The sequence below is a fragment of the Lepidochelys olivacea genome (genome assembly GCF_965140295.1).
Source record: "Lepidochelys olivacea isolate rLepOli2 genome assembly, chromosome: 25".
NCBI classification, from domain to species: domain Eukaryota; kingdom Metazoa; phylum Chordata; order Testudines; family Cheloniidae; genus Lepidochelys; species Lepidochelys olivacea.
Window position 1 is genome coordinate 10251445 of NC_140435.1, and position 13796 is coordinate 10265240.

The 13796-nt window shown below is 51.5% G+C and overlaps 1 protein-coding gene across 4 annotated transcripts in view; it reads left to right on the top strand.

Annotated features, from left to right (window-relative positions):
- The first annotated feature begins 381 nt into the window (after nt 1-381).
- MLLT1 (MLLT1 super elongation complex subunit) overlaps nt 382-13796 on the top strand; it is a 59567-nt gene continuing 46152 nt past the window's right edge. For all 4 annotated transcript variants that reach the window (XM_084614485.1, XM_084614487.1, XM_084614484.1 and 1 more), the window contains exons 1-2: nt 382-490; nt 6849-7029. In XM_084614485.1, the coding sequence (XP_084470611.1) occupies nt 479-490; nt 6849-7029 (193 nt within the window). In that variant the 5' untranslated portion in view covers nt 382-478. The remainder of the gene's footprint in view (nt 491-6848; nt 7030-13796) is intronic.

Here is a 13796-nt window from a genome sequence, read left to right on the forward strand (position 1 = left end):
GCGCCCAGCCGCTGGCGGGACCCCTTTCTGTGGGTGGCCCCCAGGGCCGGGGGTGAACAGCGCGGGCCGGGCCGGGCCGGGCCGGGCCAGGTCCTCCCGGGGCCCGCGGAAGCTGGGGGGGCGGGGGCTCGGCTCAGGGCCCAGCCCCCTCAGCTCCACGCTGCCGCCTGACCCCAGCAATGCGCCGGCTGGCCACGCCCCCACCCGCCTCCCATTGGCCGCAGCGCCGGCCACTCAGCTGGCGGCGGCGGGGGGCTCGCGGTTCCCGACGGATGCCCCGCCTCCTGGATGCGGGCTGAGCTCCCATTGGCGGCGGAGGCTGCCCGTCCGGGCGCGTCTAGTTCCGGTTCCGTGGGGCGGGCTGAGGGGGGGAGGGAGAGGCAGGGACTGTGCCTGTGAGTGACACACAATGAGGCGAGGGGCCGCGGCGGGGCCGTGAGGGGCCGGGACCGAGCGGGGGGAAGCAGCGGGCCCAGCCATGGACAATCAGGTGAGGAGGAGGAAGTCCGGCCTCCCACACACGGGGAGAGGCCAGGGGTGATAGGCCCCTCGCCCCCTCAGCGCCATGGGGGAGGGGCAGCAGCGGGACTGTTGCTCCCCCTCCCCTCCGAGTCATAATTCAGGGGAGGGGCAGCAGCGGGGCTGTTGCTCCCCCCCCCGTCCCTCAGAGTCGTATGGGGGGGAGGGGCAGCAGCGGGGCTGTTGCTCCCCCCCGTCCCCTCAGAGTCGTATGGGGGGGGGGAGGGGCAGCAGCGGGGCTGTTGCTCCCGCCCCCCCCCCGTCCCCTCAGAGTCGTATGGGGGGGGGAGGGGCAGCAGCGGGGCTGTTGCTCCCCCCCGTCCCCTCAGAGTCGTATGGGGGGGGGGAGGGGCAGCAGCGGGGCTGTTGCTCCCGCCCCCCCCCGTCCCCTCAGAGTCGTATGGGGGGGGAGGGGCAGCAGCGCGGCTGTTGCTCCCCCCCCCGTCCCCTCAGAGTCGTATGGGGGGGGAGGGGCAGCAGCGGGGCTGTTGCTCCCGTCCCCTCAGAGTCGTATGGGGGGGGAGGGGCAGCAGCGGGGCTGTTGCTCCCGCCCCCCCCGTCTCCTCAGAGTCGTATGGGGGGGGAGGGGCAGCAGCGGGGCTGTTGCTCCCCCCCGTCTCCTCAGAGTCGTATGGGGGGGGAGGGGCAGCAGCGGGGCTGTTGCTCCCCCCCGTCTCCTCAGAGTCGTATGGGGGGGGAGGGGCAGCAGCGGGGCTGTTGCTCCCCCCCCGTCTCCTCAGAGTCGTATGGGGGGGAGGGGCAGCAGCGGGGCTGTTGCTCCCCCCCGTCCCCTCAGAGTCGTATGGGGGGGGAGGGGCAGCAGCGGGGCTGTTGCTCCCCCCCCCCGTCCCCTCAGAGTCGTATGGGGGGGGAGGGGCAGCAGCGGGGCTGTTGCTCCCCCCCGTCCCCTCAGAGTCGTATGGGGGGGGAGGGGCAGCAGCGGGGCTGTTGCTCCCCCCCCGTCCCCTCAGAGTCGTATGGGGGGGGAGGGGCAGCAGCGGGGCTGTTGCTCCCCCCCCGTCCCCTCAGAGTCGTATGGGGGGGGAGGGGCAGCAGCGGGGCTGTTGCTCCCCCCCCGTCCCCTCAGAGTCGTATGGGGGGGGAGGGGCAGCAGCGGGGCTGTTGCTCCCCCCCCCGTCCCCTCAGAGTCGTATGGGGGGGGAGGGGCAGCAGCGGGGCTGTTGCTCCCGCCCCCCCCCGTCCCCTCAGAGTCGTATGGGGGGGGAGGGGCAGCAGCGGGGCTGTTGCTCCCGCCCCCCCCCGTCCCCTCAGAGTCGTATGGGGGGGGAGGGGCAGCAGCGGGGCTGTTGCTCCCGCCCCCCCGTCCCCTCAGAGTCGTATGGGGGGGAGGGGCAGCAGCGGGGCTGTTGCTCCTCCCCCGTCCCCTCAGAGTCGTATGGGGGGGGAGGGGCAGCAGCGGGGCTGTTGCTCCCCCCCGTCCCCTCAGAGTCGTATGGGGGGGGGAGGGGCAGCAGCGGGGCTGTTGCTCCCCCCGTCCCCTCAGAGTCGTATGGGGGGGGGAGGGGCAGCAGCGGGGCTGTTGCTCCCCCCGTCCCCTCAGAGTCGTATGGGGGGGGAGGGGCAGCAGCGGGGCTGTTGCTCCCCCCCCCGTCCTCTCAGAGTCGTATGGGGGGGGAGGGGCAGCAGCGGGGCTCTTACCCCTCTTATCCAGCTCTTAATTTGTTTTAGGGCTTGCCAGGGCTCAGCCCTGGCACTTCTCAGCTTGGCAGTTCAGAGCCCCGGCACCTCTGGGCTTGCCGCATCAGTTATGAATGTGTAAAAAAAAAAAAATGCTTGAGGCCTGGCACCTCTTTCAGTACAAATTAAGCCCTGCTTGTCCCCTCAGAGGCATAAAGAGAAGGGTGGCAGCAGAGCTGTTGCCCCCCTACCCCCTCAGAGCCATAATGGAGGGGGGGTATTGCCTGCTCCAGAGGAGTAATGGAAGGAGCGGTAGTAGGGCTGTTGCCATCCTGCCTCCACAGAAGGATAAGGGGGCAGGAACACGGTGGGGCTGTTCCCCCCCATTCAAAGGCATAAGGCGGCAGAAAAGGCCAGTGGGGTTATTGTCTCCTCCTGTCCCCTCAGAGGCGTAATGGTTGGGGCCGGGGCAACAGCGGGGCTATTGTGTTCCCCTGCTCTCTCAGGCATAATTGGGGAGAGGGGAAGCAGTGGGGCTGTTGCCCCTCTGCCCCCTCAGAGACATGAGGGGAAGGGGGGCGATGATATAGCTGGCCTGTAGCCAGCTCACAACCTACCCAGACATGGGAAGAGGGTATGATGGGTAGCAACAGGCCTGTTGCTCCCTCACTCAGACATGAGGGAAGAAGGACAGTATCGGTAGCAGGGCTTTGCATACTGCCCCCTCCCACAATGCGTGAGCAGAGCAACTGCATCTGAGGGGCATTGTCTTCTCTAGGCATTAGTTTGGGGGAGGATTAGCGTCAGCATTAAGGTTCTTGCCCTGCAACTACCCTTCACTCAGCTCTGCTTGAGGGGAAGTCATGTCAGCAGTAATGCTGTTGCCCCTTGTCAGACGTGGGGGAAGAGGTAGCGTTATCAACAGGGCTATTGCTGGCCCTGGTCATGCGGGGAGACCCTGCATTCTCAGAACAGAGTTTATTTCAGATCATCATTTTTTCCGTCTTCTTCCATGTGTCCATGTATGTATTTTGACATATCCTATCCGCACAAGTTCAGGCTTATGAAGTCATACGGGAGGCTCAGTTAGTGCTTGATTGATAATCCAAAAGGAAGAGAGAATAGGTAGAGTTGGTGACTTGAAAACAATTGATACATCAAAAGAAAATTAGAGGGGAGGGTTGAAGACTTTAGTAAATTATTGTAGAGTATGTTCATCCCCACCATCACCAGTAGAACAGGGTTTTTGTTTCCTCAGGGCATGAGAGAAATCTCTTACTCCATAATTTCAAATGGGGCAAATTAAAATATTTTAGGTTTTATTTGGATTTCCTTTCAGCTATTAGCTGGACCTGAAGAGAATGTTGCGAATAGTTCCCACTCGAAGCAGTTCTTTTCTATATTTAATTTTCCCCTCATCCATATAGTTTTAGCTGAGAACTGTATGGGACGCAGTCACTGAAACTGAGGAACCTCCATAGGGTAATAGCCATTTATACTTCTCTGAAGAGTAGAGTGTGTTGGATGCAGTAGCAAAATTTAAGGTGTAGTTGAAGCTACAGAATAAAATGAATCTGTTGAAAAGAATTCCTGTTTGAATATCATGGGAAATATCCCAGATAAACTTGCTTTCAAGAGGTTCCCCCATGGATGTCAGAATTTAGGTAGACTATCTACACAATGGTGCATCACCATGTACTAGGTTCTTGTGTGTTGATTAAAACTCAGTTTGCCTTTTTCCTTGGACCTTCATGATTTTTAAGCCTAAAGAAAGGGAAGCATTTGTTAGGAAACAGAAATATTTGACAACGGAGCACCATTATCTGTAATATTGAGGTGCAGCTCATGGAAATGACAGGTGCCAACATGCAGAAGAAGAAAATGACCTAGCAAGATATCTTTAAGAGGAAGGTGACTCAAGAGAGAGACTTCTGTAGAATGGATTAAGCAGTTAATTAGAAGAGCTGGTACCTGGGTTTTATGGTTGATACATGAACTGCTGATCTCTGAAAGTATTTGATGGTGCAGGTGATAGCTTGGAAGAAAAATTTTAAAATCTTTTTGCCTTAGAGAAACAATTTTGAAGGTAGGTTTTGTGATTGAGGTACTAGACTGGGACTCAGGAGATCAGAGTTAAATTCCTGGCTCTACTATAGATTTCTTGTGTGATCTTCAGCAAGTAGCTTAGGCCAAGATTTCAGAAAGCTGTCTGATTTTTGGCTGCTCTAATTAAGACTCCTTAAAGGGTCTAGATCGGGGTGATGAAACTTACTGACCATACGAGCCGCGTACGACAGTCTTCAGAAGTTCGAGAGCCAGGGCACACCTGTCAAAGCTCGGGGCTTCAGCTCCATGGGAGGCATCTGTCAGGGCTTCAGCCCAGCTCCTGCTGAAGCCCTGGCAGGTGCACCCTGCAGGGGTGAAGCCCCAAGACTCCCCTCCCTTCTGGGCAGAAGCCCCAGCCCCACCACTCCACTGCAAGGCAGAGGTCCTGAGGCACCCCTCCTCCCCCCCCAGCCTGGTAGGTGGAGAATGTGGGGGAGCATGGGGGGGCACTGCGAGCCGCACTTAAACGATAAAAGAGCTGCATGTGGCTCGTGAGCCACAGTTTGGCCACCCCTGGTCTAGATTATCAGAAATTGCTAAATAAACACCTTCTGAAAACCAAGCCCCTTCCAAGTGTGTCAAGTTTGGACACTCAAAACTCATACTCTCAGATCACCATTTCACATATGGAGAAAATACCTTTTTCAACTAGTATCTGTCTAGACCAGTGTTTCCCAAACTTGGGACGCTGCTTGTTCAAGGAAAGCCCCTGGCGGGCTGGACCGGTTTGGTTAGCTGCCGCGTCCGCAGGTTTGGCCGATTGTGGCTCCCACTGGCCGTGGTTTGGCTTGGAGCAGCAAATGGCAGCCAGTGGGAGCCACAATCGGCTGTGGCAGGTAAACAAACCGGTCCGGCCCGCCAGGCGCTTTCCCTGAGCAAGCAGCCTCCCAAGTTTGGGAAACACTGGTCTAGACTAAGCATTTTAGGGAAGGGACTCTTACTAAGTATAAAGAAAAGGAGTACTTGTGGTACCTTAGAGATTAACAAATTTATTTGAGCATAAGCTTTCATGAGCTACAGCTAGCTCACGAAAGCTTATGTTCAAATAAATTGGTTAGTCTCTAAGGTGCCACAAGTACTCGTTTCTTTTTGTGGATACAGACTAACACGGCTGCTACTCTGAAACCTGTTACTATGTATAGGTCCTATGCCTAAAACAGTGGGTACCTTGATCTCATTTGGGGCCCCTGCATGCAGCTGTAATACAAATAATAATGTTCCCCTTAAAAATGCCCATCTGAGACCTGACTAGGTTACACATACAATTTATAAGTGAAATCAAATCCCTTATTCCTCATAAATTTTAGTTGAGTGGGAATCCGAACCAAGCACTGCCAACCTTCATGTGGGTTTGAACTTCTACTTGGTTAATCTGATCATTTTATTAAATTTAGTGTAAGATGGTCTTGGCAACTACTTCAGTTTGTATAGGGCACATACTTCAAACTAGAGTAATACATACGTGGCACATATTCTCAGGTGAGTCTCTGGCTCTTCAAATCTCTCCTGAAACCTTTTGGTGTGCTTTAGTTTTTTTTAAATTAATACTTGCCTTCCCTCTCCTACATCCACCTACCTCCTTCCACTGTCTCCGAGATGTAAATTGTCTACAGTAATGTATGCATCTTAATTTAATTTCAGTTGTTTCTTATACTCTGTGTAGTGGGCTTTTTGTTCCTTGTATGGGGCACAATACCCATTTTTTTCTAGTGTTATCTGTTTAATATTATTTAGACTAGACTTCAGAAACTTTATTCGGGGCTAGGTCCCTATAGTGCTGGGTGTTTTACATATACATACAAAAACACAGTTCCTGCCCTTAAAGAGTCTTGTGATCCTTTCTTTGAAAGAGGTTACATAAATTATTTGGTAAACACACAACATCATAGTTACATTTTTTTTTGTAAATTACACAATTCTTCTACTAGCAAACACACAATAGTGTATTGTCTGTATAAGTCCATGTAAGCATAGGCCATGTAAATCAACTAATGTATGAAACTTATAATGCAACTAAATTCTAGTTCCTATGAAAATACATGATACTTGTGTCCTGGAAGTTTACTAACTCAAGTGCTGGGAAAAAGCAGTACTGTAAGATTTTTTTTTTTTTTTTTGTGGGCTTTCATAATGGTCTAACCCAGTGAGCAAATGCCTAATACTCTTTTTAAGATTATTTTACTATCTGCAAATGCTGTAAACAATTTGGATCTGAGATTCCAGTTGTTCTGCTTTGTCTTCCTGAATGATAAAGATGGTGGAGTCAGAACTTAGCTTACAGCTTAGTTGATGTATCTGTCTTCTATAGCTGTATTGACTCTGCAGAGTAAGGTGTGACTCAGGCACACAGAATAGATTTATGATGTTAGAAACCATTTTCACAATCACTTTTCTGACTGACCACAATTTAGTTTTAAAGAATCGCCATGATCTTCTGTGGCAACTTAGTTTCATTGTGATAAACACTTGATTTGATTCTTGTCCTTCTGATACTTAGTATCTTCTGTCTGTAGATCTCAAAGCTCTGTAAAACAATGTCATCTGGCCTGTATTGACTAGTGTCCCACATCTCTCTCCCTTTCCAGTGCACGGTGCAAGTGAAGCTAGAGCTGGGGCACCGAGCCCAACTCCGGAAAAAGCCCACCACCGAAGGGTTTACTCATGACTGGATGGTATTTGTCCGTGGCCCAGAACAATGCGACATCCAGCACTTTGTGGAGAAGGTGGTCTTTCGGCTACATGAGAGCTTCCCTAAACCCAAACGTGGTGAGCGTGCATGTTAACTAGCATTCAGTCTCCTTTCTCTGGGGGATAGTCATGCAGTCTGGGTCTGGCATTGCACTGTTGTTTCTGTGAAACATTTTCTTAAGGAGGAACAAAACACATTGCATACACTTGAGTCTTGAGGTTTGCCACTTTTGTTTGAGGAAGATTAGAGAGAATGTGACCTTTCCTCTAATGAAAGGGTCAAAGGTGAAATGCTTCCTCCCTCTTTTTTTTGTTTTGTTACTGAAGTATTATTATTTGCGTGTTTTCAGAGAACTTAATGCCAAGAGAATGGGGACAAATGACTACCATGTTACATGGTGGGAAGTGCCACTGGTGGCTATGCAGCTGTCTTAAGGGTATATACTTGTCATGGTTATTTGTAAAACTCTCATGCTGTGAAAAGCAACTTGAAAGGTGGTAGTTCTGTCTTAAACCTGTGCAGGTAATACATATAATGATTATGTCTGCCACAAGGTGGTGGCAATAAAATTGATGTATGATAGGAAATTGGACTGCTGAACTAGAAACAAATTTATAGAAAGACTTGAATAAAAGTTGCAGTTTATGCTGGTTGACAAGGATCCTAGCACAGCAATTACCTTATAACAAACATCTTGATGACTATTCATCTTTGCTAACCAGATTACTGTGTCACCCAGCACTAAAAATGGTAGTTTGTTTCCCCCTTCTTGATTCACACTTACCTTGAGGTTCACCATGATGCCAACCTGTTTTTCACCAAAGAGGGGTTGGAATAGAGGGATTTTGCAGTCCATCAGTGCTATTCCTAGACTGGCCTGAAGGGTTGTTGCAAATGACTCTTTCCCTAACCTGAAGCAAGAGATTGCTGACATGGGCTGGGCTTCACTGCACTGCTAACAAGTTATTTTAACAACTAAAATATTGTAGAAACAGTTTTTAATAAAATAAAAAAGGCGGCCTGCAAATAGTCTAAAAATCTGAAATCATTTCATGGTAGGATTTTAATGTGAAATCAGAGTTAAAATCAAGTCAATTGACCCTTATTTCAAACTGGCTTTTTTGTTGTTGGGAATGCAGGGAATTGTTGAGTTACATCTCTTGGCACCCTTACTATGGAGTAAGAGTGTGGAAGTGGGGAAATTAACTTGTGTGGTGTTAGATTTGAGGAAATTGCCATTTCCTAATCAAGCTATTAATTTAAAATTCTTTGAGTGTTGGTCCCTGTATGTATTCCATATGTGGGTGCACGTGTGGCATGCACCTGAGTTTGGAAGTGTTCGTTAGCAGTGTCCTTTGACCCGAATGTGCGTAGTGTATCCCCTCCTGCTTGCAGCTGAAGGTATACTAGGTTGTGTGGGTTGATGTCTCTCCAGTTCCCTCTTACTGCTGCATTGCCTGAGTCGGAACCTTTGTTCCTTTGTGCTCTTAGTTTTTGCAAAAAAAGTTACTTCTGTCCATTTGTTGTAGATTGTAGTTTTAGAGTAGATAATTTAGTCCGACGATGCCCTGGATTCTGGGTTTTAAAAACTCTCTCTCTTGCCCTCGCCCATTCTCTGTGATTGACAAGCCTTTGTTGCCTTGGCAAGGCTCGCATTGTGGCTTGCTGCTCCATTTTTAAGTCCTTCCTGCCCCAAACCTGGGAAGCTCAGGAGCTCTGCCTCCATAAGTTCCTAATGGAGTAAGCTATGCGACCACATGCACTCTCGGATCCAGGACCATCAGATCCCCTGTACAATGGCCGTCAGCCAGAGGTGAGTGATCTTACGAGCACCTCACAAGCCCCAGGTCTGGTGATACTGAAGACAAACAAACTCTAACATGAGACTCTCTCATGGGCACAAAGAGCTGCAGACTGCTCCCAAGTGCAGCTTTTCCTACCTGAGCTGGGCCAGGTTGGATGAGATGTCTCGCATGAATCCTGCTGGACCAGCACACAGGCTTCCCTGGATGGAGGGTGAAGCTCATTGCAAACAGGATTCAGTGATGACTCTGGTACCCATGTGTCTGGAGTGCTCACTGGCATGTGCAACACCTATCCTGCCATTTTCCTCGTGGCTCCTGGAGAAGCTGGCCCTGCAGATGCCACCAGGGCCCTATGGTATCTCCATGGACACACCAAGGACTCCTGGCCGCTTGGAGCCTCTCTTGTCAGCAGCAGAGCTGATGCTCCCATACCTGCCATTTCCTCTCCTCTCTGGACCCTTGCTTGTTAGAGATGTCCCCACTCCAGAAGACGAACCTCTTCTGCTGTTGCCGGACAGACCCCTGCCATGCTGCGGCCCTCCTGTGTCACCGATTCCCCCACTGCCAGAACTATCCTTGGAGTCGGAAGAGTTTTCGGAGCCAGAACCCTCATTCTCCCCAACGTCGCGCTGCAGTTCAGACTTGTATCCCTACCAGTGTATGATCCAGCAGCAAGGACCATAACCTACTGCATCCGTGGGACCCTTCCCCTTGGCTGTACCGGGCACCCTCACACCCCTAGCGCCAACAGCATGCACGCTCCCAGGCATCTTACCGTGCCTCCCCTGCTCTTCCACCAGCACCGTTGAGTTCTGAGGAAGAGGCAGACATTGAACTGGAACTGTCTGCTCTGCCGGTCCCAACGGCTGCTTGCTCTTACTGAAGTGCTTATTTCCCCCTCGCTTTCTCTGCCAGACAACAACTGGTAATATCAGGGTAGCAGCAGACCTGGGGATTCCCTTGGAGGAGATTCAGGACAAACAACATCAACTTCTGGACATGCTCCAACCTCAGGCCCTCTAGTTTGGCACTACCTATTGATGAGACCATCTTTCAACCAGTGTGGGCAGTGTGGCAGGCCCTTGCCTCCTGTGCCCCCACACTGAAACAGGCAGAGAGGAGGTATTTTATATCTGCTAAGGGGTTTTCTTTTTTCCCATCCACCCCCCAGCTCTCGTCATCCACACAGCAGCAGAGCACGCATGCCAGCACTGACAGAAGTCGACCCTTCCAGACCAGGCAGCAAAACACACGAAAAGTATATTCTTCAGCAGCACTGCAGTTCCGGATTGCAAACTATCAGGCTGTGATGGCCACGTATGATTTTAATAACTATGTGAGGCTAGTAGAGTGCCGGGAAAAGCTGCCATCACACTAACAGCAGCAGTTTCAGTCGCGGGTAGACTGGGTGCCTAGTGACCACAGTGGGCCTATAGGCAGCTGTGGATGCAGCTGATAAGTCTTCTCGCTCTCTCACAACTGGGGTCGTCATGCAATGACATTCATGGGTCCGGTCATCCGGCTTGCCCAGGGAGGTCCAAAATACAATCGAGGACCTCCCCTTTGATGAGAACAGATTGTTACACGACAGAATGGATGAATCCCTTTATTCGTTGAAGGACTCCAGGGCCACATTACGGTCCCTTGGTGTGTATGTGTGTTCTGGCGCCATGATGCAGACAACAGAGGCAGCAGTTCTGTCTGTGCCCCCACACTTCCTACTCAGCCTACTGTCAGCATCCTCAGGAGGCCCCACATAGGTGGCACCACTCTCAACAACCTCGATTCCCTGCCTCTTCCACAACTGCCTCTGCCACAACCGCCTCCTCGACCTTCTCCCACCAGCAGTCAAAAGCTCAGTTTTGACATGCCGATTGACACCTAAGAACCTCCCCTGACGCCACCCATGGTGCTCCATGTCGTCTTTGGGGGTTGTCTTGCTCTATTTGCATGCAATTGGGGCAAGATCAACATGGACATTTAGGTACTGGAGATCATCCACTATGAATACGCCATAGAATTTCTCTCATCTCTCCTCTGCCCCCCCAGCATCATCTCACTTCTCACCTCCAGGGAGCCATAGAGCATGTCCCACCTCACTACATGGGATGAGGCTCCTACTCACCATACTTCCTCATCCCAAAGAAGAGCAGAGGCACCGTCCCATTCTCGATCTTCGGGTGCTGTACACCTTTATCAGAAAGTCCAGACTGTTCACCCAGCCCACTGCAAATTTCTCCGTTTTTGGGTAGGACACAACCACTACAATTCCGGGTCTTTTCGGCATAGTGGCGGCTCTGTGAGTCTTCACGAAGGTCTTCACTGTGGCAGCAGCACAAATGCATCACCTTGGCTATTTGGTATACCCCTACCAAGACTGACACGACAGTCCGACGTTGTCTCTCTCTCCGTGAACATATGGCAGCCTGCACCTTTGTGACGCTACACATGTCTGCACATGCACTGCCTCCAGATATGGCTCCTCTCTATCTATGAACCATATTGTTCCCCAGATTGTGCTGACCTCTCTCACTTGGTGGACTGATCCTTCCGAGGTCATAGTCGGTACCCCCTTCATCCCTCCCACCCCACAGGCCACCATCACAACAGACGCTCCTCTCGTGGGTTGGGGAGCCCATCTAAACCATCACACAGCCCAGGGAGTGTGAATACTATGGGAAGCCAGGATGCATGTAAACATACTAGAACTGTGGGCAGTCTGTTTTGCATGCCAGGCATTTCTTCCTTTCATCCAGTCCCACCATGTTCAGTTGTTCTCCAACAACAGTGCAGCAGTTGTGTACATCAACAAGTAGGGCAGCGCCAAGGCTCCCTCCCTCTGTTCCAATTCCACCCACCTTTGGAACTGGTGCATCAAGCACCATATGAGGCTCCAAGCCATGTACATCCCAGGCATCCAGAATTCACTAGCCGACACGCTCAGCAGGACTCTCTACCTCAACCACGAGTGGGAGTTGCGCGACGCCACACTCTGGTACCTCTTCGACAAACGGAGCACCCTTCGGTGGGACCTCTTTGCCACTTACGAGAACCAAAAGCTCCCCCTTTATTGTTCTAGGGGAGTAATAGGAAAGGACTCGCAGGGTGACACTATCCTCCTCCCCTGGACAGGTGACCTCTGCTATGCCTCCTCCCACGAGTGATACGCAAGAACCCTTGGGACTGGGTCACTGTGGTATTCGTAGCCCTGTTCTGGCCCTGTCAGTTCTGATGCATGGACCTCCTCAGACTCTCCACCCACACACCGCTCTGCTTCCGAGCCCTCCTGGATCTCCTCACACAAGACTGGGGCCGGAACTGGCCCCCCAATCTGAGCCCTCTTCACCTCATGGCCTGGTGTTTGGATGAGGCTTGAGGGTAGATAGGGCATGCTGCAGCCCAGTGCGACATGTTTTTAACCAGAGCAGAGGGCATCCACCATGGCCTGCTACCGAGCTGAATGGAGATGCTTCACATCATGGGCTCACCACAGTCCCCACCACTGAGTGCAATATCTATACCTATCATCCTCGACGACCTTCTCAATCTCAAAACGTCGGCAGTGCTCAGTGCCTTTCCTCCTCCCATGGATGGCACCGCTCTGTTTACACCCCCAACCACCATCTGTTTCGTGAAGGGTTTACTTAATTTAATACCTTCCTGCCAGTAGTCAAACCCACACCCCCATGGGACCTTAACCTTGTTCTCTGTACTCTACATTGAGTGCTGGCAACGTGCTCCCTCTCTCACCTCTCTCTTGGTGGCCATTACCTCAATTAGATCGGTCAGTGAACTGGTGGCTAGGATGGCAGACCCCTCTTACACTGTATTCCACAAGGATAAAGTGTCCTTACGATTACACCCTAAATTTCTCCAGGAAAGTTTTTGGAAAGGGTAGGGGACAATTTCCTCGTGCAAGTGCTGGAGGAAGCAACTAGGGGCAGAGCTCTTCTTGACCTGCTGCTCACAAACCGGGAAGAATTAGTAGGGGAAGCTAAAGTGGATGGGAACCTGGGAGGCAGGGACCATGAGATGGTTGAGTTCAGGATCCTGATACAGGGAAGAAAAGAGAGCAGCAGAATACGGACCCTAGACTTCAGAAAAGCAGACTTTGACTCCCTCAGGGAACTGATGGGCAGGATCCCCTGGGAGAATAACATGAGGGGGAAAGGAGTCTAGGAGAGCTGGCTGTATTTTAAAGAATCCTTATTGAGGTTACAGGGACAAACCATCCCGATGTGTAGAAAGAATAGTAAATATGGCAGGCGACCAGCTTGGCTTAACAGTGAAATCCTTGCTGATCTTGAACACAAAAAAGAAGCTTACAAGAAGTGGAAGATTGGACAAATGACCAGGGAAGAGTATAAAAATATTGCTCGGGGATGCAGGAGTGAAATCATGAAGGCTAAATCACACCTGGAGTTGCAGCTAGCAAGAGATGTTAAGAGTTAACAAGAAGGGTTTCTTTAGGTGTGTTAGCAACAAGAAGAAAGTCAAGGAACGTGTGGGCCCCTTACTGAATGAGGGAGGCAACCTAGTGAGAGAGGATGTGGAAAAAGCTAATGTACTCAATGCTTTTTTTGCCTCTGTCTTCACAAACAAGGTCAGCTCCCAGACTACTGCACTGGGCAGCACAGCATGGGGAGGAGGTGACCAGCCCTCTGTGGAGAAAGAAATGGTTTGGGACTATTTAGAAAAGCTGGATGAGCACAAGTCCATGGGGCCGGATGCGCTGCATCCAAGAGTGCTAAAGGAGTTGGCAGATGTGATTGCAGAGCCATTGGCCATTATCTTTGAAAACTCATGGCGATCGGGGGAAGTCCCGGACAACTGGAAAAAGGCTAATGTAGTGCCCATCTTTAAAGAAGGAGGATCCGGGAAACTACAGGTCAGTCAGCCTCACCTCAGTCCCTGGAAAAATCATGGAGCAGGTCCTCAAGGAATCACTTCTGAAGCACTTAGAGGAGAGGAAAATGATCAGGAACAGTCAGCATGGATTCAGCAAGGGCAAGTCATGCCTGACTAATCTAATTGCCTTC